General features: G+C 45.9%; 2 protein-coding genes and 1 pseudogene across 6 annotated transcripts; 1 reads left to right on the forward strand and 2 right to left on the reverse strand.

Moving 5' to 3' along the window:
- Positions 1-8725: 8725 nt before the first annotated feature.
- On the reverse strand, positions 8726-8864 carry LOC125526149 (annotated as a pseudogene).
- A 1270-nt stretch (positions 8865-10134) lies between these two features.
- Positions 10135-18278, forward strand: LOC125517976 (transcription factor TGAL9-like). Of its 5 annotated transcripts, none has more exons than XM_048682938.1 (10): positions 10135-10341; positions 10429-10527; positions 11140-11240; positions 12185-12378; positions 12460-12597; positions 12869-12946; positions 15335-15380; positions 15554-15852; positions 17425-17667; positions 17753-18278. In XM_048682938.1, exons 1-10 carry the CDS (start codon positions 10298-10300, stop codon positions 17942-17944), a joined length of 1434 nt encoding a protein of 477 aa, XP_048538895.1. In that variant the 5' UTR covers positions 10135-10297; the 3' UTR covers positions 17945-18278. The 5 variants fall into 5 exon arrangements, with proteins under 5 accessions (XP_048538895.1, XP_048538896.1, XP_048538897.1 ...); XM_048682939.1 differs by having other exon boundaries at positions 11143-11240; XM_048682940.1 differs by having other exon boundaries at positions 10136-10341; positions 12209-12378.
- LOC125517978 (protein ABHD18) lies at positions 18190-21877 on the reverse strand. Its single transcript, XM_048682943.1, has 6 exons — positions 21721-21877; positions 20516-20964; positions 19802-19886; positions 19548-19717; positions 19042-19349; positions 18190-18647 (listed from the first exon to the last, which is right to left on the reverse strand). The coding sequence occupies exons 2-6, from the start codon at positions 20889-20891 to the stop codon at positions 18492-18494; spliced, it is 1095 nt and encodes a 364-aa protein (XP_048538900.1). The 5' UTR covers positions 20892-20964; positions 21721-21877; the 3' UTR covers positions 18190-18491.
- Between the last annotated feature and the right edge of the window lie 2582 nt (positions 21878-24459).

A 24459-nucleotide genomic window follows, 5' to 3' on the forward strand; every position in this document is an offset into this window, starting at 1 on the left:
AGCGGAATACATAGCTACTTCAGAAGCATCAAATAAAGGAGTCTGGATGAAGGAGTTCATATCCGATCTAGGTGTCGTACCTAGTGCATCGGGTCCAATGAAAATCTTTTGTGACAATACTGGTGCAATTGCCTTGGCGAAGGAATCCAGATTTCACAAGAGAACCAAGCACATCAAGAGACGCTTCAATTCCATCCGGGATTTAGTCCAGGTGGGAGACATAGAGATTTTCAAGATACATATGGATCTGAATGTTGCAGACCCGTTGACTAAGCCTCTTCCACGAGCAAAACATGATCAGCACCAAGGCTCCATGGGTGTTAGAATCATTACTGTGTAATCTAGATTATTGACTCTAGTGCAAGTGGGAGACTGAAGGAAATATGCCCTAGAGGCAATAATAAAGTTATTATTTATTTCCTTATATCATGATAAAAGTTTATTATTCATGCTAGAATTGTATTAACCGGAAACATAATACATGTGTGAATACATAGACGAACAGAGTGTCAATAGTATGCCTCTACTCTACTTGACTAGCTCGTTATCAAAGATGGTTATGTTTCCTAGACATGACAGAGTTGTCATTTGATTAATGGGATCACATCATTAGGAGAATGATCTGATTGACATGACCCATTCCATTAGCTTAGCACCCGATCGTTTATATGTTGCTATTGCTTTCTTCATGACTTATACATGTTCCTATGACTATGAGATTATGCAACTCCCGTTTGCCGGAGGGAGGAACACTTTGTGTGCTACCAAACGTCACAACGTAACTGGGTGATTATAAAGGAGCTCTACAGGTGTCTCCAAAGGTACATGTTGGGTTGGCGTATTTCGAGATTAGGATTTGTCACTCCGATTGTCGGAGAGGTATCTCTGGGCCCTCTCGGTAATGCACATCACTTAAGCCTTGCAAGCATTGCAACTAATGAGTTAGTTGCGGGATGATGTATTACAAAACGAGTAAAGAGACTTGCCGGTAACGAGATTGAACTAGGTATAGGATACCAACGATCGAATCTTGGGCAAGTAACATACCGATGACAAAGGGAACAACGTATGTTGTTATGCGGTCTGACCGATAAAAGATCTTCGTAGAATATGTAGGAGCCAATATGAGCATCCAGGTTCCGCTATTGGTTATTGACCGGAGACGTGTCTCGGTCATGTCTACATTGTTCTCGAACCCGTAGGGTCCGCACTCTTAAGGTTACGATGACAGTTATATTATGACTTTATGCATTTTGATGTACCGAAGGTTGTTTGGAGTCCCGGATGTGATCACGGACATGACAAGGAGTCTCGAAATGGTCGAGACATAAAGATTGATATATTGGAAGCCTATGTTTGGATATCGGAAGTGTTCCGGGTGAAATCGGGATTTTACCGGAGTACCAGGAGGTTACCGGAACCCCCCGGGAGGTATATGGGCCTTAGTGGGCCTTAGTTGAAGAGAGGAGAGGTGGCCAGAGATGGGCCGCGCGCCCCTCCCCCCCTTGGTCCGAATTGGACAAGGAGAGGGGCCGACCCCCCTTCCTCCTCTCTCTCCTCTTTTCCCCCCTCCACGAATCCTATTCCAACTAGGAAAGGGGGGAGTCCTACTCCCAAAAGGAGTAGGACTCCTCCTGGCGCGCCACACCTTGGCCGGCCGCCCCCCCTCCCTTGAACCTTTATATACGGAGGCAGGGGCACCCCTAGAGAAACAAGTTGATCCACGTGATCATATTCTTAGCCGTGTGCGGTGCCCCCTTCCACCATAGTCCTCGATAATATTGTAGCGGTGCTTAGGCGAATCCCTGCGACAGTAGTACATCAAGATCGTCACCATGCCGTCGTGCTGACGGAACTCTTCCCCGACACTTTGCTGGATCGGAGTCCGGGGATCGTCATCGAGCTGAACGTGTGCTAGAACTCGGAGGTGCTATAGTTTCGGTGCTTGATCGGTCAGGCCGTGGAGACGTACGACTACATCAACCAAACGCTTCCGTTGTCGATCTACAAGGGTACGTAGATCACACTCTCCCCCTCTCGTTGCTATGCATCACCATGATCTTGCGTGAGCGTAGGAAATTTTTTGAAATTACTACGAAACCCTTCAATCTGGCCTCGGTCGGATCTAGATACTTTGACATCCCAATGCCTGAGATGACGAAATCATGGCAGAATGGCTGGTTCTATGCCCCGGACCTCCTGACGGGGGTTAATGTAGTCGGCATGCCTCCTTTCAAGAATTTGCTTTCGCAGGAACTGAAGTCCTGGAGCTAGAAACAAACCTGGCTGAGAAAGTTGGACTCCTTGTGCAAGAGATCTACCAAGGCTCCAAGACTCCAGCCTCGGAGGGATGCAGATTCTAAAGACCTGGCTAGAGAGGAAAATCCAGGTCTTCAGGATCTGCTAGAGAGGACCTTCACTATAAGACCGCCATACATACCCTTTCTACATCACTAACCATGCTGCAAAGGCTATCCCCTGTCAGAAGTTGTTTCAATAACAACAACATTATTAATAAGTTCAAATTTTAAAATGGTGCATTAAGAAAATACATCGCAATGCCTAACGGTGAACTAGTTAAATTGCTTCTAGTTAGAGAAGTTGCATGGTTTATAAGTTATCCATGTTGTCTTCAACTTTTTCCATTAAACCTTTGATCAATCACACATTGTGCGTTAGGCGAAAGCGTCTTACCTCATCGTGAGGGACGTTGTTACGTGTTATACAGACCAGGGGCGCACCTCCCTGGGATAGCGCATACAGGTGAGATTACAATCTTGACACAGAAGAAAGGGGTAGAGATAAGGACTACGGTTACAAGATAAATATCCTCTCTAACTTCTTAATACATGTGGCGCAAGTAATGTAGATCTCCTAACCTTGTCACGCTACAGAAATTTGTTTAACACTCCCCTTAATCACAACTTCGTCAAGTTGAGATTATGCTTGAAATCTTCAAAGCTTATGGTAGGTAATGCTTTTGTGAATCCATCTGCAATCTGATCTTTGGAATGCACAAACCGAATCTGAATTTGTTTCTGAGCCACTCGTTCTCTGACAAAGTGAAAATCAATTTCAATATGTTTGGTCCTGTCATGAAAGACTAGATTAGCAGATAGGTAAGTGGCTCCCAGATTATCATACCACAGACATGGAGCTTGTTTGCTTTTTACACCAAGTTCTTTCAGAATAGATTGTACCCATATAATTTCAGTTGTAGCATTTGCCAAAGCCTTGTATTCAGCCTCTGTACTGGACCTAGAGACAGTAGCCTGTTTCTTGGCACACCGGGAAATTAGATTTGGACCAAAGAACACTACAAATCCACCTGTGGAACGTCTATCATCCAGACATCCTGCCCAATCAGAATCTGAAAAAGCACTGATAAGGGTGGAAGATGACCTATGAAATTAAGGCCAATACCAAGTGTGTTCTTAACATATCTGACTATGCGTTTAGCAGCTGTCCAGTGAACAGTGGTAGGTGCATGAAGAAACTGGCAGACTTCGTTAACAACAAAAGAAATATCTGGTCTTGTAAGTGTAAGATACTGAAGTGCACCTACTAGACTTCTGTATTTGGTACTGTGTTCTTGACTGAGAGGTTGTCCTTCTGTAAGAGACAATTTTTCAGAGCTGGATAATGGAGTAGGAGAGGGTTTACAACCTTGTAAGCCAGCTTTCTTTACTAGATCTGTGGCATATTTTTCCTGAGACAAGTGAAGTCCATCCTCATGTTTCTTCACTTCTATCCCAAGAAAATAGTGCAAATCTCCAAGATCCTTGAGAGCAAACTATGTATTAAGGACCTTCAAAGGTCTTGTGATAGCTTCATCAGATGAACTTGTAACAATAATATCATCCACATAGATAAGGACAAATATATGTGTATTGCACTTATTGTAAATAAACAATGAAGTGTCAGACTTAGAAGGAACAAAGCCAAGTGCTTGCATTTTATGACTGAGACGTGAGTACCATGCTCATGGGGCTTGCTTCAACCCATATAATGCTTTGTCAAGCTTCCACACATAAGTTGGTGCATGTTGACTTTCAAACACAGGAGGTTGTTTCATGTACACTTCCTCTTCCAGAACACCATGAAGAAATGCGTTCTGTACATCTAGCTGTCTGAGACTCCAGCCCCCGGACACAGCAATAGACAAGACAAGACGAATGGTAGTAGCTTTTACAATAGGACTAAAGGTGTCCTCATAATCTATACCATATCGTTGTTTAAAGCCCTTGGCCACAAGTCTTGCCTTGTAGCGATCAATAGTGCCATCTGACTTTCTTTTGATCCTAAATACCCATTTGCAATCAATGAGATTTTTACTCCGCTGTGGGGGGGACCAAGTGCCAAGTTTTGTTCTTCTTCAACGCCATGTATTCCTCATGCATAGCCTTTTTCCATCTGTCATCTACAAGTGCTTCTTCTAGATTGTATGGTTCACCTGGTTCACCTGTGGAACACACCATACCATATTTTGTGACATGTTTATAATTAAGAGGTTGTATTACCCCTTTCTGTAGTCGTGTACGTTGCGGAGGAGAAACAGCAGCATGCATGGGCTGCATAGACGATCCTGAGCCAGCAGCAGGGTCTGCAGCCTCCAATCCCGAGGAGGATCCAGGTGCTGCAGCCGATCCGGGCTCAGCAGGCGTCACCTCCGGAGTCATATCCCCCCTTGGATCCTCTACGGCTGCTGGTGAAGGCGCACGGTGCAGAGTTGGCGCAGAAGATCCCATCCGATCGGGCTCATCATGGCGTGGGATGAGGGCCAGCACCTTTTGCACCAGAGGTGGGGCCCGTGTCGGTCGGGCGGTGCAGATCACGCCGCTTGTAGCACACCGGTTGAGCGGGGAAGCACGTGCCGGCGGGTCCACCAGAGGGCGGACAGGTGGCGGCTGCGGACTCGCTCGCGGGCGCACGGGCGACAGATCCTGTCGTGGTTGGTGGCGCGGAGTCCCGAGCCGATCCGACTGCAGCGTCGGCAGAGGCGGATCCCGAGGCGAATTGGTCTGGCGCGTCTGCGAAGTCTGTGGGAGCGGATCCCGGGGCAGATTTGCTCCCCGGTACGTGACACATGAAATATGGCCCGTGGAGATTGTTTTCTTCACCAATTTCACCTTCATTTTTTCAGTGCAATTTCTTGCATCATCACATAGCTCATGCACAGTGGTTTGGGGGTTAGTCAACATAAAATCATTGCGGTTATGTTCGCCTTCATCAAGGCCGGGGAGAGATGGTGGTAAAAGAAGAATTTCTTAACGAAGTAGGGCACCGGCATTTGGATGAAGATCCGCAGAAGGAAATTTGGTCTCATCAAAGACAACATCTCGTGAGATATAGACACGCCCGGTGAAGACATTGAGGCATTTCACCCCCTTGTGTTGGGCACTATAGCCAAGAAAAACACACTATTTGGATCTGAACATGAGTTTGCGAGAATTGTATGGACGTAGATTTGGCCAACATGCGCACCCAAAAACACGAAGAGATGAATAGTTCGGTTTGACACGGAGTAGGCGTTTAGTTGGTGTTTCATTGTTTATAAGGCGACTAGGGAGCATGTTGATAATGTGAACAGCAGTCAAGAATGCTTCATCCCAAAATTTTAAGGGCATGGAAGCACCTGCTAGAAGAGCGAGACCAACTTCAACTATTTGCCTATGTTTGCGCTCGGCCGAACCGTTTTGTTGGTGAGCGTGGGGGCAAGACACATGATGTGATATGCTGAGAGTTTGGAAAAACGAGTTTAATTTCTCATACTCCCCCCCCAGTCTGACTGAACAGCAATAATTTTGCTATTGAACTTGCGTTCAACAAGAGCTTGGAAGTTTTTAAAGACTTGAAAGACTTCGGGTCTCTTCTTAAGAAGATATATCCAAGAGAACTTGCTATAGTCATCAATGAAACTTACGTAGTAAATGTGTCTACCAACGGAACTAGGGGCAGGGCCCCAAACATCAGAGAAAATTAATTTCAATGGTTTGGTAGAAATACTTGTAGAGTCAGGATAAGGTAATTGATGACATTTTTGCCCTCTGGCAAGAATCACAAACGGTTTTGATATTTCGCTCACCAACAAATGGGAGCTTATTTTTCCTAAGCAAACGTTCAACAAGAGAAAAAGATGCATGCCCTAAACGATCATGCCAACGTGTTGAAGAAAGCTTTGCAACACCATAGGCTTGTTTATTGTATCTTCTAAGCTCTGGAATCAACGGGTAAAGACCTCGATGTTGGGGATCGTAGTAGAAATTTAAATTTTTCTACGCATCACCAAGATCAATCTATGGAGTAATCTAGCAACGAGGGGAAGGGGAGTGCATCTACATACCCTTGTAGATCGCTAAGCGGAAGCGTTGCAAGAACGCGGATGAAGGAGTCGTAATCATAGCGATTCAGATCGCGGTTGATTCCGATCTAAGCGCCGAACCACGGCGCCTCCACGTTCAACACACGTGCAGCCCGGTGACATCTCCTACGCCTTGATCCAGCAAGGGGAGAAGGAGAGGTCGGGGAAGACTCCGTCCAGCAGCAGCACGACGGTGTGGTGGTGGTGGAGGAGCGCGGAACTCCAGCAGGGCTTCGCCAAGCACTACGAGAGACGAGGAGGGAGAGAGGTAGGGCTGCACCAAGAGGGAGATGATCTCATGTGTGTCACAGCCCCCAATACCTCAAGTATATATAGGGGAAGGGGAGGAGCTGCGCCCCCATCTAAGGTTCCCTCCCTAGGGGTGGCGGCAGTCCCAAAACCCATCTAGGGTTGCGGCCAAGGGGGTAGAGAGAGGAGGCACACCTAGGGTGGGCCTTAAGGCCCATCTGCCCTAGGGTTTGCCCCCCTCCCCTCTAGGAGGCGCCTTGGGACTTGGTGGGAGGTGCCCCAGCCCACCTAGGGGCTGGTCCCTTCCCACTATTGGCCCATGTAGGCCTCCGGGGCTGGTGGCCCCTCCCGGTGGACCCCCAGACCCCTCCGGTGGTCCCGGTACACTACCGGTGATGCCCGGAACACTTCCGGTGGCCAAAACCATACTTCCTATATATTAATCTTTACCTCCGGACTATTTCGGAACTCCTCGTGATGTCCAGGATCTCATTCGGGACTCCGAACAACATTCGGTAACCGCGTACATACTTTCCCTATAACCCTAGCGTCATCGAACCTTAAGTGTGTAGACCCTACGGGTTCGGGAGGCATGCAGACATGGCTGAGACAACTCTCTGGTCAATAACCAACAGCGGGATCTGGATACCCATGTTGGCTCCCACATGCTCCACGATGATCTCATCGGATGAACCACGATGTCAAGGATTTAATCAATCCCGTATACAATTCCCTTTGTCTAGCGGTATAGTACTTGCCCGAGATTTGATTGTCGGTATCCCGATACCTTGTTCAATCTCGTTACCGGCAAGTCTCTTTACTCGTTCTGTAACACATCATCCCGTGATCAACTCCTTGGTCACATTGTGCACATTATGATGATGTCTTGCCGAGTGGGCCCAGAGATACCTCTCCGTTTACATGGAGTGACAAATCCCAGTCTCGATTTGTGCCAACCCAACAGACACTTTCGGAGATACCTGTAGTGTACCTTTATAGCCACCCAGTTACGTTGTGACGTTTGGCACACTCAAAGCACTCCTACGGTATCTGGGAGTTGCACAATCTCATGGTCTAAGGAAATGATACTTGACATTAGAAAAGCTTTCGCATACGAACTACACGATCTTTGTGCTAGGCTTAGGATTGGGTCTTGTCCATCACATCATTCTCCTAATGATGTGATCCCGTTATCAACGACATCCAATGTCCATGGTCAGGAAACCGTAACCATCTATTGATCAACGAGCTAGTCAACTAGAGGCTTACTAGGGACATGGTGTTGTCTATGTATCCACACATGTATCTGAGTTTCCTATCAATACAATTCTAGCATGGATAATAAACGATTATCATGAACAAGGAAATATAATAATAACCAATTTATTATTGCCTCTAGGGCATATTTCCAACACTCGAATGCATCTACCTCGATATAGTACCTTCTTCGTGGCCTGATCCTTGATCAAAAAGAAGAAAGGATGAAATTCAATAAAGACATGATTGTCAATGATACCGCGGTGAACGGATAGAAGATTTTTGTTGGCACTAGGGACATGCAAAAAAATTCGAAGGTGAATTTTACGAGAAGGGGTACGTATAACCGAATGACCAACGTGACTTATGTTCATACCTGCACCACTGGCTGTGTGAATCTGATCCTTCCCGTGGTACTTTTCACGTAGGGTCACCTTCTCGAGCTCCCCGTGAGATGATTTGTTGCACCGCTGTCGAGATACCAGTTAGTATCAACGCCATATGATCCATCGGCGGCAGCGGCAATCTTGTCATCTTCTTCAGAGGAGGCTTCGTCTTCATCGAAGCGATACCTGCAGTCCTTGGTTGTGTGGCCAGGCTTGCCGTAGATCTGGCAGCGCACAGCATCGGGTCGTGATCTGCCCGAGCTGTTGCCGCCCCCGCCTCGGCGGCCCCTGTTGCTGGTGAAGTTGGGGCGTCCACCACGGGAGCTAGAGTTGCTGGAGCCGCCACCGCCTTGCTTGCCCTTGTGTCGAGGAGGACCGCGATGACGAGACGAGTACCCACCGCACCCGCGAGTGGCCACGTTGGCCGAGGACTTGAAGCCACCGCGGGCGCTGTGAAACTGAGCGACACGCTGATCAAAATTGCTCAGCATGGCGTACAACTCATCGAGGGAGACCGGCGTGACGCGGGCGTCGATGGTGGAGACGAGGGGCTGGTAGTCCATGTCCAGCCCATGCAACAGGTAGGAGATGAGCTCATCATCCTGGATGGGCTTGCCGGCCATGGCGAGTTCATCGGCAAGACCACGCATATAAGCATAGTATGCAGCAACCAATTGGTTGCGCTTCTATCCATTGATCAAGGCAGTGCTAATGTTGTTTACATGACTCAGATATTGAGAGGAAAACAAGCCTGCGAGCGCCACCCAGAGGGCGTGCGCGGTGGTGACCGCGGTCACCGTGATCAGCACTTCTTTGAAGAGGTTGTTGAGGAGGTAGCCGAGCACCTGCTAATCCTCCCGCACCTAGATGGGATGGAGAGGGTTGGGCTCGGTCGACTCCTTGCCGCCCTTGTCCTTGGTGACGAGGTGGCGCGTGGGTACCGGCATAGTTCCGTCGACGTAGCCGAAGAGCCCGGCTGCCCTCAGCTGCGGCGTAACTTGCATTCGCGACAGGACGTAGTTCGTCCGGGAGAGCTTCTCTGTGACCTGGCCGTTGAGGTTGGATTGGGCGGCGCTAGAGGAAGACATGGCTTGGCACTATGGGGATCGGTGAAAGCTAGGGTTTGGAAGAGGAGGCTCTGATTACCATGTACGTTAGGCGAAAGCGTCTTACCTCATCGTGATCGAGGGGCGTTGTTATGTGGGATATCGCATACAGGTGAGATTACAATCTTGACAGAGAAGAAAGAGGTAGAGATAAGGACTATGGTTACAAGATAAATATCCTCTCTAACTTCCTAATGCATGTGGTGCAAGTAATGTAGATCTCCTGACCCTGTCACGCTACAGAACTTTGTTTAACACACATCACTTGTTATATAGAGATATATAAATATGCTGGTAAAGAAAATAAAATAGTCCTTTCATTATGGAAGAGAACATTTTACTACCAGCCCAAGAAAAGAAGAGAACATATTATGGACCTATGTAGTACTAAGAATACGCACACAAACTCAATTAGTACATCTCCATAGCCCAAATATTTATGGTCGGTCCCATCCTATTGCTGATGCACAGAACCTAATTGTGCTCCAAAACTCAACTAATCCCAACCTAAATCCTGACAAAATAACAAGTCGAATAAAACGGGTGGATGCATGCAGTTTAGTTTCTTCGTCACTTCCGTAAAAAAACATTCACCATTTAAATAGTAATCCACTAGTACTCATCTATGAATTCCAAACATTTGACATAGCAAGTGCATAAAAAACAAGTCGTCCTTGCTACCGACTCGGCTCGATCTAATCACACATCGTATTCTTCCCTTTTTATAAAAGTCTAATTATTGTCTACCTTTTTCCAAGGTTTGCAACCACTCCCTTATATTTCTTGTAGACGCACTCCACCTCAGGCTATACAAGTCATCTTCTATCCTTTGCCAGCTTCCGGTCAGAAGAAGCTAACGAATCCAGCCATAGCTAGGAACAAGGGGGAAAGTTACGGAAAAAGGATCGGATTGCGGCGGTCTGCGATTACCGGTGATTATGCTGATCTGCTGGATTAATCCGACTTCAGATGTGAAGAACAGGTGCTGGAGCTGCTTCTTGAGCTGATTGAGAAGATATATCAAGCTTATAGAGTTGATTGATACTGGGAGGTGTTTCATGGGGGATAGGCCATGGCAACAGCCGCATGAGCAGGCTTCTTGTTCAGCGCACGCCGAGATGATCCAAGCTTCTACCGCTGCTACCTCGTCCATCCATGGAAGCATCATGTAAACCCTAACACCATAAAATGTTCTTGTTTTCTTCGTGACAAGTAATTAGAGCTCTTTTCTTGATGTTTTTCGCGTTGATAATATTTCTTTTCTGTTTTTTCTTAAGCTTTTGGAGTTATTCTCGTGTATTAGTTATGATGCATAAGTTGGTCTTTCACAAACAAGTAAATAACTTATCTGAAGGCTTAAGGATGAAGTTAGCATCTTAGTTTCAAGATGATGTTTCACAGTCTCTGTACGTGTATATATTGACTTATTTTCATGTTGTTTGGTCCAAATGTAAAGAAGGCGATGCTGCAGCTAATTAGCCCGACTTGCTACCATAATAAACTTTCATCTCTCTCTCTCTCTCTCTCTCTCTCTCTCTCAAGAATTTCAGCATTTCTCTCCAGTTTCCATATTGCCTTTTAAGTTCTAAGAATTGTGTTGAAAGTATCATTTCTTGTTCATCTTGTAAGAGAGCACTTCTCATGGATATGTTCAATAAGAATCTCAAAGTTTATTTAATTCAAGCATTTCCTCTTCCTCTACAAGTTTATGTTCAACTTATCATGATGACCATGATAATCTTTTTGCAATATTTCGCTATATTAATTTGTGCAAGTGCAGCAGAAAGGACCCTGGTGGATACGAGGACTTGGCAGAACTTGATCAAGCCCTCTTCCTCTACATCAACAGCCAGGATAACCAATCAGTTCAAGAGCAACCACGTAAGACATGCTTAATCGATTATAATTTCTCTGATATAACTTCACAATATTTAATAGGTTGACATACTGAATTAATGTAGCCTGAATATATAGCTTTGAGGCACACCCCGCACATGAAAGCCGTGAGGTGTTCCTGGTGGTACCATGTGTGGAATGCACATATAGCATACCCAATTAAAATTATTTTTTCCGACAAAGGGTAATATATTAATATAAGATGATACTATTTACATCTGGCCCTGCAACAACACAATATAAGAATTAGTCGAGATATTGAGGATGCACACATATATAGCTCCAAGGGAGGGATAGATGCAATACCTTTTTCCTGCCATAAATATATACTTTTTTGGACGATAAGTTGCACACATGGAAAAGTATGCCATCTACCACGATTTGACATGCCTGGTTGAGTTTCGGCATAGGCTGTGCAACGATGTTGATGAGATATTATGATCTTTTTCCTTGTTTCCCCCAGAGCTTCTATTTTCTGTAATACACTCCCTCCGTTCACAAATAGATGTTCTAATATGTTTTTTCTGAATCAGATGTATATAGATACATTTTAGTGTGTTTATTCACTCATTTCTGTCCGTATGTAGTACATATTAAAATATCCAAAACATCTTTTATTTGTGAACGGAGAGAGTATATGACAATTCTTTCCCCAAAAAGATATTCTCTAGTTGGAGAGAATGACGTGTAAGAAACACCTGGTGATATGTGTGTTCTTGCACAAGATGATCATCTTTCCTTTTTTTTTTGACGGTAAAGATGATCATCTTTCCTTGTTGCCCGAGCAGAGCCATTTCCTCCCCTTTTTTTGAGGGGTGCCTCCCCTTCTATTTCTCCTCCTCAATAGGAGTGTGAAACCATATATATTCCATTTGGAAATTTACCACCGCCGCGCGCACCAGTGTTATATTCTGAAATAGTCGCGTTAGACTTCTCTTCACGTGTGCATGTAGAGACTCTCAACATCTTCCCTTCTCGGCCGATGCACGTCGTTGCCGAACCTTCTCCGAAGGCCGCCACCTCGACGTCGAACATCGTCGCCGCGAGTTCTAATTTAAAACCGCAACGTCCGCCGTCCAAGCAGTCCGCCATGACGGCACCGGGCGGCAAGGCGACCGTCAAGGTTAGCTCCCTAGCTATTCTACACATGCACACTGCTCGGGACATTTCTGTGTCGTGAATTGTGATGTCGCTACCATTTCAGAGAGAAGGAAGCGGAAGCGGCGGCGCCGGCACGCCGTCGACCTCAGAGCAGGAGGGCCCCAGGACGCCGGACGCCAAGACGCTGAGGAGGCTCGCGCAGAACAGGGAGGCCGCGAGGAAGAGCAGGCTTAGGAAGAAGGTATGTATGGTTGGTTAACCTGGTTAATCACTGCAATAACCTGACGAGTCCCAAGTTAAAACACGTACACAGTAGTGGTTTGGCAGTCCGCGTTGTTTGGTGTGTAGAATTGGGGTCGACGTTGAAGTTAACCTGCTACTACCACCTAAAAGTTGTGCGTACTGTCAAGCTCGCTAGGGCCCCAAAGGTTTCCACATTTCTTCATGACAAGTACGCTTCTTATAGACTTGTGATATGATTGGTTTTCTGTTTGTCTTTTGCGCATGTGTAGGCTTACATTCAAAATTTGGAGACGAGTAGGGTCAGGCTGTCACAGATGGAGCAGGAGATGCAAAGATGCAGCGCTCAGGTATGCATACTCTCTATTCCCAGGGGAAAAAACAAAAAGGGAAAGGTACAAAGATATAAAATAGATCTTGATATGAATCACTAGATGAAATATACCCCCAAACGTCTGAATTTCAACCTTTCTACGGGCCATGTCGTCAGTGGTGTTGGCCTAGCAGTAGAACACAATACAAAAAAAATGTTTTTTACTACAATATACAAGTTATGGGGAAAAATCTCGGGGTAGCCCATGGACCATCCTGTCCATCACCCTAGCTACGCCACCGTGCATCGTGGTTTATGCTCCGCGTGGCGATGACTTTGGTGTCTCAGAGGTATGAGTGAGGTTCCACATGATGTTAACCATAGATTTCAGGTGGGGTGGGAGTGGTACGAAAGAATATCCATGAGAGGCGATAATACTGATATACTTCTTTGGCACATGAGTATAAGGAGAACACTGCATGAAGTTTGTAAGGACGATGGCTACTATGGTTTTCAAATCGAGTGATGTGTACAATGGACAGTATATCGACAATGAATGGAGGTAGGAAAATAAGTTGGTGGCAGCACAAGCAGCTCGACATCAACTCAATGATTGTGAACATTCTAAAAATACCTTGATAATTACGAAGCTATATGCATGCCTATGTGCACGCCAAAAATCCTACACTTACGGGGAAAATCTACGAAACGGGGCTTACGGAAACAGCTCCACGTTAATCTCGCTCCCCCTAATTTGTAGGGTGGGGCCTTCCTCCCCCTCGTTTCTCAATCATCTTGTGTCAACTCATCCCGTAACTTCCATCCCGTGGGAAGTTATCCGTAGGTATAGCAAATCCCATGTGCACGCCTATGTACTATACTCCCAGTTTAGGTACAATAATATGTGTGGGCAGGTCAGATGGGCTTAGGATCGTGATTTCCGATGGACAATAGATCGACAATGGTTTCAGCATCTGACTGGCGAAATGCTCGAGTGGGGCTTTACAATCGTTAATGATGGGCTAGAAGGTGGTCGAAAATGCAGGGAAGAAGCAGCTTTGGAGAGTTGGCTTTAGGCCCTGTTTGTTTGGGCTACAGACATATTCAGATGCGGACTTGTTGTGCTGGCAAAGTTGTTGTGCTGAGGAAGTTGCTCAAGTGAAAGTTAGTTGTTTGGCAACACAATTATGAAAGCACACAGCTAAGGAAAACGCGAGGGGCAAAGGGAGAGATAGGTCGTGCATGCGGTGGCATTTATGACATAATTACGACCAAACACCAAAGGCATGGGAGGTAGGGAAACAATTTTGATTATGAAGTACATCGAGACATGCTTTGGCCAATCACACTGGAAATAACACTAATCAGCTTTGGGTTGTGATTCCACAAATGCTCTAAAATAGTTGTTTGCTTCAAGTTAAGCTTTTCCCAGACCAAAGCTATCTTCCAAAGCTGAAACAAACAGAGACTTAAAAGCGTACGCAACAGCTGTGAAGCAAGTATGTGCAAGAGAGATGCTACACCACCGGACCCAATCTACAACAACGTTAAATCTACAAGCCAATAGGGGTGGGGGGAGCCCGGTGAAATTCAGGGAAAGGACGCGGGGAGGTGGGGGTAGTTGGTGGGATATGTAACCTATGTTCGTAAGTATTGGGTTTTCGTATGCGCAAATAGCCACCACCATAGTGGGAGAGATCTGTCGCGTACATGGAAACTTAAAGACGTCCAGAGGGTGGTAAGAGTACATGAGGTTAAGCCGAAGTGCGTATCTAATCTATAAAAGTATCAAAAGCCAACTTCCAGTGAATAAATCAGGTAAATGAAATTCTAGTATAACCACTAATTGTTCTAACATTTAAACTTAATATACACCAATACTAAAAGTAGGATCTAAACTCTGTAGCCATGCATTCAGTTTAAGGGGGTGTTTGTTTTCAGGGACTTTTTTGTGTAGGGAGTAGAAAAAGTCTCTCTTAGAGACTTTTTTACCAAACGGGAGAGACTTTTTTAGGACTAAACTAGGCATTTGGGACTAAATGAAGAAGACTCTCAAGAAGAGTCTTTTTGGGACTTTTTGAAACTTTTTCAGCAATGCCCCTCCATGCACCCATTGGCCCGCCACCCCATGGTGTTGTTTGATTGTTATTTTTATATATACTAAGGGCAATATGGTCATTTGATAACCTTTAGGAAGGGACTAGGGACTTTTTAGTCTCTGGAAACAAATAGGGAGGGACTTTTTAGGGAGTAGGGACTTTTTAGTTGGGACTAAAAAAAGTCCTAGGACTAGATAACCAAACACCACCTAAGATAATGACTCAAGAATTAAGCTGGGTATCTATAATTAAGTTATGTCTTAATTGCACCTTTTTTTTCTATCACCGCCTAACTATATTTTTTTTCATCCATCTCTTTGACTAAGGGTGCAATCTTGGGTGGTGGAGCTGGCATTGGAGGACTAAGCCCAGGCATGCATGGAACTAAACCCTAAGCTGTTCGGTCCATATATACTAGTATATGCCATCACACAGAAATATATTTCCTTCCGCTCAATACTTCCATATTTTTCGTAACAATATGTGGTCTCTCTTGTACGTGCATGGCAAAACTAAATAATTCCATAAATAAAATGAATTAGCAGAGGCGGCATGGTTCGACGGGGAGTACGCGAGGTGGGTGGACGAGCACGACAGGATGATGCGGCACCTGCGGGCAGCGGTGGACGCGGAGGGGGTGGAGCACGACGCGGCGGTGACGGACGGCGAGCAGCTGCTGCGGCAGCTCATCGACGCCGCGGCGGCGCACCACGTGGTGCTGGCGGAGCTCAAGTCCGCCGTGGCCAGGGCCGACGTGTTCCACCTCGTCTCCGGGATGTGGCTGCCCGCCGCCGAGCGCTGCTTCATCTGGATTGGCGGCTCCCGCCCGTCGGACCTCATCAAGGTACGTACAATAATTCTGGATTTTTGCATGGGAATTAAGAGTACAGCTGTAGTGCATGCATGACATATAAGCTGGCTGATCATCATTAAGAGACAGATTAAACATATATGCAATATATCATACTCCCTCCGTTCCTAAATACTTATCTTTCTAAACATTTCTATAAGTGACTACATACGAAGCAAAATGAGTGATTCTACACTCTAAAATATATCTACATACATCTGTATGTAGTAGTTATTTGAAATGTCTAGAAAGACAAATATTTAGAAACGGAGGGAGTATGTGTTTACATACATTTGTTGAGGATATGCAAGTGCTATTATTTTCTTTTTTCAATAAAGTATGTTCTTAAAAAAATAAAAAGACTCTTTTATTAGCTTAAAATGTAGCATCAAGCAGATACAAAGGATGATGAACAAATGCTACTAGCTAGTATTATCATTTTGATGATTAAGGTGAAGAGACCGGAGAAGGCATGCAGCTCTTCAGAAGATTAGGTAGAGAGAGACGTATTATATGATGGATTAGCTAGCTATCGCCTATCACTAGTTAATCTTAAGTAGGTGAGAGGTCCCAGTTCAGAGCAGCTGATGGAACAGTCGGGCCTTCACAAGTCTTTGGCTAAGGTAGATTAATCAGTAGAGACCGATCGACGCCTATGATTGCTATTTCTGTGCCGGAAGAAAGCGTACTTGGCCGCGAGAGTTGGTAAAGGAGGGAGGTTAGATATGGGAGGTCGACGTGTATGTGGATTGGCTAGCTTCTAAATGGAACGGGATATTATTCCATCCGTTTCATAATGTAGTGCGTATAGAATTTTTAAAAAATTAAACATTTAAAGCATTGATCAAGTTTATAAAGAAAATTATTTATATCTAATATCTTCAATACTAAATATATAAAATATGAAACTACTCATCTGTCCCATCTCTACTCTTATAAAAAACCGAGCTGGTGATGATGGTGTGTCTGTCATCTTGTAATATAGACCGTCCGATCTACATCCAACGGATAGAAAGCAAACTATGACAATTTTACAAATAAAAATCGCACATCTCTCCACATTTACAGATAAGGTCTTGCCTCGTTCATCATTATCTCCCACAACCTCATTGCTGGGCAATTAAAAAAGAAGGTCTCTGAAACAATCTAGCATGGTGGCCGCTGCCGGCGCCGTCCATCCCCATGCCTCCGCCCAGTCCGACCATCAGTCACCACCACGCCCCACTCCTCCTCACCTTATCTCTCATCTTTCTCGAGATATCATTTTTTCGATGAAATTCTCGAGATACCATTTTTAATATACACATTTAGCAAAAAAAAATGACTTAAGACAAACCTAATGCGAAGTAGAAAGAAATAGAGGGGGGGGGGGGGTACTTCTCCAATTTTGACACGTCAGTGTACAAAAAGTCTGAACAGATCAATGCAGTTGACAGTGAACCTTGTCTTAAAATAATTTTATCAGACCAACACATCTACTGCCTCCGTTCATAAATATTTAAACTGTCAAAACGTCATATATTTAGGAACAGGTGTAGTAGATTATAATGGGAAATAAAAATGCAGGTTATGGCGCGGCATATGGAGCCACTGACGGAGCAACAGGCGGCGGGCATGTACGACTTGCAGCGATGGGCGCAGGAGCGCGAGGAAGCTCTGGACCGTGAGCTCCAGGCCACGTACCGCTCCCTCTCCGACACCGTCTCCTCCGACGCGCTCATCTCCCCCTACCCCGACACGGCCGCCTACATGGCCCACATGTCGCTCGCCATCTCCAACCTCTCCTCCCTCGAGGCCTTCGTCAGACAGGTGCCACACCTACACGAGTGACTTACGCGCGCTCAGTCAGTGCACCTGATAACTGTTCCGTTTGCTATGTGATGTGATGATGCAGGCAGACGCGCTGAGGCTGCAGACGCTCCATAGGCTGCCGCAGGTGCTGACGGCGAGGCAGGCGGCGCGGTGCTTCCTCGCCGTCGCCGACTACTCGCAGCGCCTCCGTGCGCTCAGCTCCCTCTGGCTGGCGCGGCCGCGCCAGGACCAGCCCGCCCCGCCCGGCGCCGGCGGCCGGCTGTTCCATCCATGAAATCCTACATGCATCGTCACCTGGCCGGCCAGCTAGCTAGGCATATACACAGCATAGAAGAAAAGGTAATTAGGTTTTCAGATAGAGGTGATCAGATGATGGATGATCCATTTCTTGCCCCTTCGACAAGTGGTTGGTAGTTACTTCTGGTAATTGTGTATATATATAAGAGTAAGTTTTAACGTGCAGCTGACAATTTGGCAGTATAAAAAATAAGAACTGACATTCCTACTGTAATCTGTGTGTTTGCTATGCTGGACTGACTCTGCTTCTCAGCATTGTGAATCATCTTATTGCCAGTTAAACAAATCAACGAGTCACTGTATTTGTGTTACAAATGTGATCTACAGCCAATGGGCCAACCTCTCCACTAATTTTGATACTCACTGCATCTCATTCTCCCACTTGTTTAATCCAAACTCTTAATTAAGTTACAACAACTAATGTGCCATATCTCAGCTCTCTTTAAAAAAATACAACAAGAAATGCATCTGTCAAGCTTGCAGGGCTCAATTGGTGTGACCATGGGTACACAAGAATCTCCCTGTTACAATCTGTCAAGGGCATCGACGATGGCCTTGCGAAACGAGTCGTTGTGGAGTAAAAAAGAGGACACATGGCCTCCCGTCACCCACCGGACTTCCGAGCCCGGCCATGCCTTCTGGAGCTCCATGACCGAGTGTCTAGGAATATAACCGTCATCCTGAAACAAGGACAACATACATGGCTTTAGACTGGAACCAAGCTTCAATAGACACTCTGATCTCTGATATTAATAAAAGGTTTCACTCAACACTACAGAGCACAGAGCACAGATTACAGAAACAAGCTAATGAACAGAGGTGTGGATGATCATTGAACGGATCAGCTCGGATAACACTCATGCTATGACAAAAGTGATGCGGAAAACATATATATTATCACTTTTTAGGTGCTGTAAATAATACGTCTGTTGTTGAAATAGTAGCAAAACACATATTGAACTAGTAATGAAAGCACTCTGTAGGAAATCTACCTACGATGTTGTAAGTAGAAGACCCAGGTAGCATTAATCACATTTGGATATATATGGTACAGAACAAGTGAGTAGCACTAACCGTTGCACCAACAAAAATGACAGCCTGTGGATTCTTCGGTAGGGGAAATCGAGTGACGTCCGTCAGAGACAGCACTGACCGTAATCTGTCTTTTACTTGCTCAATGCTGATACCGGATGCCGCATCTTCAGTCAAAGAAGTTGCATCTTTAGCTAATGCTGCTGCATCTTCCCTCAGTGCTTCCCAAGCTGTGGCATGTCTGTAAAGTCCTTCACAGAAAGGTACAACAGCAGAATGTGGAGCAAGAAATGGTAGTGTGGCAATTGGCGTAGGATGCAAGGATCCAACCATTGCAGCATGTACACCGCCTGTTATTAACAAACAAATGCTTATGAAAACAAGTGGCAAAATATTTCATAAATAAGGAATTCCTATATAGTCTCAGAATAAAGTTTTTGAAATAAACACAATACTAGTAATTTTCATATGACATTTTTTCTAATGAAACTAAGACAAAATAGTGGAGACAAGCAAGGACTCCTTTTTTTAATGAGAAAAGTACATACCCATGCTGAGCCCACATATGCCCATCTTGCCATAACCAGCCTCAGCCTGCAACCAGTATAAGAGACTGCGAGCTTCATCAATAGTGGCTTTTCCTAAGAGTAGCAAGTCACTCACACATTGAAGCTTGGCCCCATGCTGCATGCTAGGACGTCGTTGTCCATAATAGGGGCTGCATTTCATTAGAGATATCAGTTCCAGCCAGGAAGACTGAAAATTGACAAAAATGCAAGGTACCCTGTTGTACAAACCTCACCTCTCAAGAACCATGGTTGCAATATTGTCCTTCAAAAGAGGTCCACCAAGCCGGAGCCTTCTCTCAAATGAGTGATCACCGGTGCCTAAAATATTGAAGAAAGGCTTAACTTGATTCACTAAATGTGGGTCCCTGGTTAAAAGGGGGAGAACTGGAGATCATCTCAGGTATTAAGAAAACAATCGTAGTGAGAACTTCCAAGAAAAACAGGGCATCAACACAATCATGCTTGTTAGTAGAAAACAAGTCACATTATAAAAAAAAGGGCAGCCCGGTGCACGTAGCTCCCGCTTGCGCAGGATCCGGGAAAACAAGTCACATTATGGAAACAGAAATTCTAAAACTAGAAAATCTCTCACCATTTTATTCAGATAGTAGATGGAAAAGTTGAATTGCTGCATTTTAGAAATCTACTGGTTCTGTTCTGAAACGAGGTGACAAAGCTAAATGTCACCAAAGTACATAGGCATAAAATACATTGATCCGTTCAACCAGTAATAATATCTAAATGTCAAAGGCATAAAAGAATATTTTCTGAAGTCTGGTGGATTGGAAAAAAATCTGAAGTGATGATTCGCTGCATATGGTATGAAGTACATATATACACCGGTTTATGGATCCTGTCCAACACTAATTCAAAGACGAAGAATATTTATCTAACTATATGATAATGGCACACCATGATAGAGTAAGATCGGGTTACAAAGTTCGTACCTGCCAGATGGACCACGCAAGCCATCTTCTCTGGTGAGACATCCTTGGGTGTAAGAAAAGCGACTCTTGCATTGTGGCTCTCAGGAGGCAATGCATCAATGAGCCTCTCATCACATGTTGTCCGGAAAACACCCTCTCGCAGACAAGAGTTCTTTGTCTCCCAAACTGTTTTCCATTTAGGCTGCACAGCAGTTGGTGGCCAGTTCTGGCAAGGTGCTTCAGGGAATAGCTGCTTCACCATCCTCTCTAACAAATCAAGTTTGGTACCTCCCCATCCCTTTGAGAAAAATGGTGTTCCTAATTTCGTGCGATGAAGGAGAGTCCCATATATATGGTCCAATACATAATGTACTAACCCAACATTCACTGATACCATATTCAAGAATGTCTTATTAAAGTTGATTACTCAGACTTTACCACAAATTACAACCACAAACACTGGCAAATGCCTGCACCAACAAAATTTAAAAATTGTCCAAGTCAGCATATTCCGAGAAGTACGACATAACAGGAACTTAACAATTAAAGCAGGAGAATGGTTTCCAGCGCTAACAGAAAGCAAGAATAAAATGAAGCAAGCCCACTAGTTTGAAATTTTGGATATAAAGCATAGCCCACTAGAAACACAACTATGGAAGGAATTCCCCATTGCAATGCAGCATCATGCCATCAGACATTGAGATTCAAGGAGCACAACCACATTACACAAATCCACATCAACTAAAAGCAGCATCTCCGCCAACGGAACGGACCTAATCGAGACAAATCTGAAAGATAATCACTCGAGGTATTCGACAGGGCAGACACCTGACGACGCCCAATGCAGGCAAATCCAGGCGCGCTCTACGGCGTCGCATCTAATAACTATCCAGGCCAGGAATCCAGCTCGCTGCCAACGCTGCAATGCCCGAACCGACCAGGCAGACGCCGACTCTCTTAAGAAGCACGACGGGCGGTTCGGACCGCGCGCCTGCCTAATCCGTGGCGGACCGGAGCAAGCGACGACGGCGGCGGGACGCCAAGAGACCACGGGAGAGCCGCTCGTGCGCAGGAGGGATCGGCACAATCCAGACCGAGATCCACGGGAGGGAGGAGAGAGAGTCAGAGAGAGAGAGGTGGAGGCCGCGAGAGAAGCGGTCGCGAGGAAGGGGGCAAAGTGAGGAGGAGGAGGCGAGACCCGCGCGCGGTGACGCGCCGTGAATTACCTCGTTGGATCCGCGGCGCCGCGAGGAAGGCGGCGCGGGGGTCGGGCGCGGCCGTCGCCGGCGTGGGGATTCTCGCCGGGTGCGTAGATTTGGAACGAGTTCTTTTTGGTTGCGTTGTCGGGCGCGCGCAGGGAACCGGAGAAAGGTAGTATAGTACACGGCGGGCTCCGGCCTCGGGGGCCCGCACCCGGTTTTGGATCAGGACATCGAGGTGGCTACCAGACATCGGTCGCGACGTGCGTATACATGTAGGGCCTGTTTGGTTCAAGTTTTGAACAGTAGATGTATTGTATACACAACTCAACGCAATCTGGTTAAGCAAAAACAGCCCCAAATTTATTATCTGCAAGTTGTTTAGTTGCCTGCATCTAGTGTCCCTGCATTAGGTAATACGTAAGTGCATTTTGTTTGGTTGTCTGTATTGGCTCAAGCAACACATAACCACGGCGTTTGGTTGCATACGGCGTACATGGTGTGCTTACCTTGTATCCTAGTTGATGAGCTTATCCACAATAATCACACCTAGCACACCAACACCATAACATAGCAATGGCGATGAACTGGACGAAGATGATTAAGTTCTTCAGCTTGAGCCCAAACTGACGATCCACCTTAGCACCTTCCACTTTGACACCTCCAACCTTGTCACTGTTATCGATGACAAAACCGGTAGATCTCGGGTAGAGGGTTCCGAACTGTGCATCTGAGAATCAATGGTAACAAAGGACGATGGGGACACGATATTTACCCAGGTTTAGGCCCTCTTAAAGGATGTAAAAACACACGTCCTGCTTGATTGTATTCAATGAGTATAGGGGTTACAAGAGTTAATCTACCTCGAGATCGTAATGGATAAATCCTAACTGTCTAGCCTGTGAGAATTCTGATGGCCTCTACGGACTAAACCCTCCGGTTTATATACACACCGGAGGGGCCTAGGGTTAACAGAGTCGGTTTGTGGGGGAAGGAAATAACATATCCGGACACCAATCTTGCCATCCACGCATATAGGAGTCATGCCCGGACACGGGGAAAGTCTTCTGCATGTATCTTCACGGCCGATCAGCCCAGCCCATATCAAATAGTCTGGACACCCGAGGACCCCCTAATCCAGGACTCCCTCAGTATCCCCCGAACTTGCCTTTAATTGACGATGTAGTATCCGGCTTATGTCTTCGGCTTTTGCAAGGCGGGTTCTTCATTACACCCCGGACGGACAACAGTCCGCCCCTAACTTTCATGTTCTGCCTTTATGACTCCTTCCCTGTCATCGCCTCGATTTCCACACGCCGGGCGAATGCGAACGGTCCATAATAATTCTTTACAAATAAACCCCTGACCACACCGGGGCGGTGCCTATATAAAGAGGTTAGATCCCCAAGTGCCATCCACATCGTGCAGAAAACATCAGAAACTAGCCACGAAAAACTTCAAAACATGGCCAGCGCTCCCAGCTCTTCTTCGCGCCCTCATGGCCCTCAAGAGGGTGATTAGCGGAGCTGCTCAGTGTCCCGTATTCACCTGAGTCGACTTCAGACGTAGGGATATCTCCCTCTCATAGATCTAGTCCCTGTGCGAGCGGGATTGGCCTTGATCGGCAACGATGCGCTAGCAGAAAATTTCCCCAACCCCAACAAGGAGGAGAGGGTATGCTTCGTTTCGTTTCTCTTGCGGGGCTTAGGATTTCCAATCCATCCCAGGGACCTGTTGGAGTTCTACGGAATCCAACTGCACAACCTCACCACAAGTTCGATTCTACACATCTCGGGCTTTGTCGCTCTCTGCGAACTGTTTCTGGGCTGCGAGGCCCACTTTGAACTATGGAGAAAGTTCTTTTGCCTCGTCCCTCGCCATCGAGGGGGGTCCATATTTGAAGTGGGCGGTGCCGAAGTATGGCGCATAGTCGTATCAGGCTACCCTATTGGAACTCCCAAGGAGGTATCCCAAGAATGGTCTTCGGAATGGTTTTATATTGAGGACGTCCCCCTTCCAGACCCAGTTCGGCACGGCCTCCCCGAATTCTCCAGTGCTCCTTTGAAGAAACACCTTAATTGGCGCCCCCGGAGTCCCAAGGAGGAAGACAGTGTGGAGGTAAAGAGGTTGGTCAGCAAGGTCAGATTACTGGCTCATTCCAAGATCTCGATAATCGAAGTCATGGCCATCGCAATAAAACGATGTATTCGGCCCCTTTAGTCCAGAGTAACTCCTTTATGGAGTTATAATGGATAAGACGACGCATCTCGCTACAGGCGCAAGGGCCCAGATACCCTAGCCGAACTGGTCATAATCCTGGCCGATCTGTATAAGGGGGAGAAAGAAGACTTCCTTCGCTTAAACTGCCGAGAAGGCTTTTCCATGTACAACCCCATTGAATGGGTAAGTTTTTGATTATCAGCACTGTTTTTCCTTGTTATCGAGGCATGCTAATCAAATTGTTCTTGTTGTCTGATACGTCTCCAACGTATCTATAATTTTTGATTGCTCCATGCTATATTATCTACTGTTTTGGACATTATTGGGCTTTATTATCCACTTTTATATTATTTTTGGGACTAACCTATTAACCGGAGGCCCAGCCCAGAATTGCTGTTTTTTGCCTGTTTTAGGGTTTCGAAGAAAAGGAATATCAAACAGAGTCCAAACGGAATGAAACCTTCGGGAACGTGATTTTCTCAACGAACAAGACACGGGAGACTTGGACCCTACGTCAAGAAAGAAAAGAGGAGGCCACGAGGTAGG

The sequence above is a fragment of the Triticum urartu genome, chromosome 7 (genome assembly GCF_003073215.2).
Source record: "Triticum urartu cultivar G1812 chromosome 7, Tu2.1, whole genome shotgun sequence".
NCBI classification, from domain to species: Eukaryota; Viridiplantae; Streptophyta; class Magnoliopsida; order Poales; family Poaceae; genus Triticum; species Triticum urartu.

Bases quoted from the DNA above. Each gene is read 5' to 3' on its own strand.
- LOC125517976 (XM_048682938.1), top strand. From the start codon at position 10,298: ATGCTGATCTGCTGGATTAATCCGACTTCAGATGTGAAGAACAG. The intron at 10,342-10,428 runs GTGCTGGAGCTG...CATGGGGGATAG, and splicing joins ACTTCAGATGTGAAGAACAG to GCCATGGCAACAGCCGCATG. The intron at 12,598-12,868 runs GTATGTATGGTT...GCGCATGTGTAG, and splicing joins AGAGCAGGCTTAGGAAGAAG to GCTTACATTCAAAATTTGGA.
- LOC125517978 (XM_048682943.1), bottom strand. From the start codon at position 20,891: ATGGTATCAGTGAATGTTGGGTTAGTACATTATGTATTGGACCATATA. The intron at 19,887-20,515 runs GTACGAACTTTG...TCAATATTTTAG, and splicing joins TTGCGTGGTCCATCTGGCAG to GCACCGGTGATCACTCATTT. The intron at 19,350-19,547 runs GTATGTACTTTT...TGTTAATAACAG, and splicing joins CATATGTGGGCTCAGCATGG to GCGGTGTACATGCTGCAATG.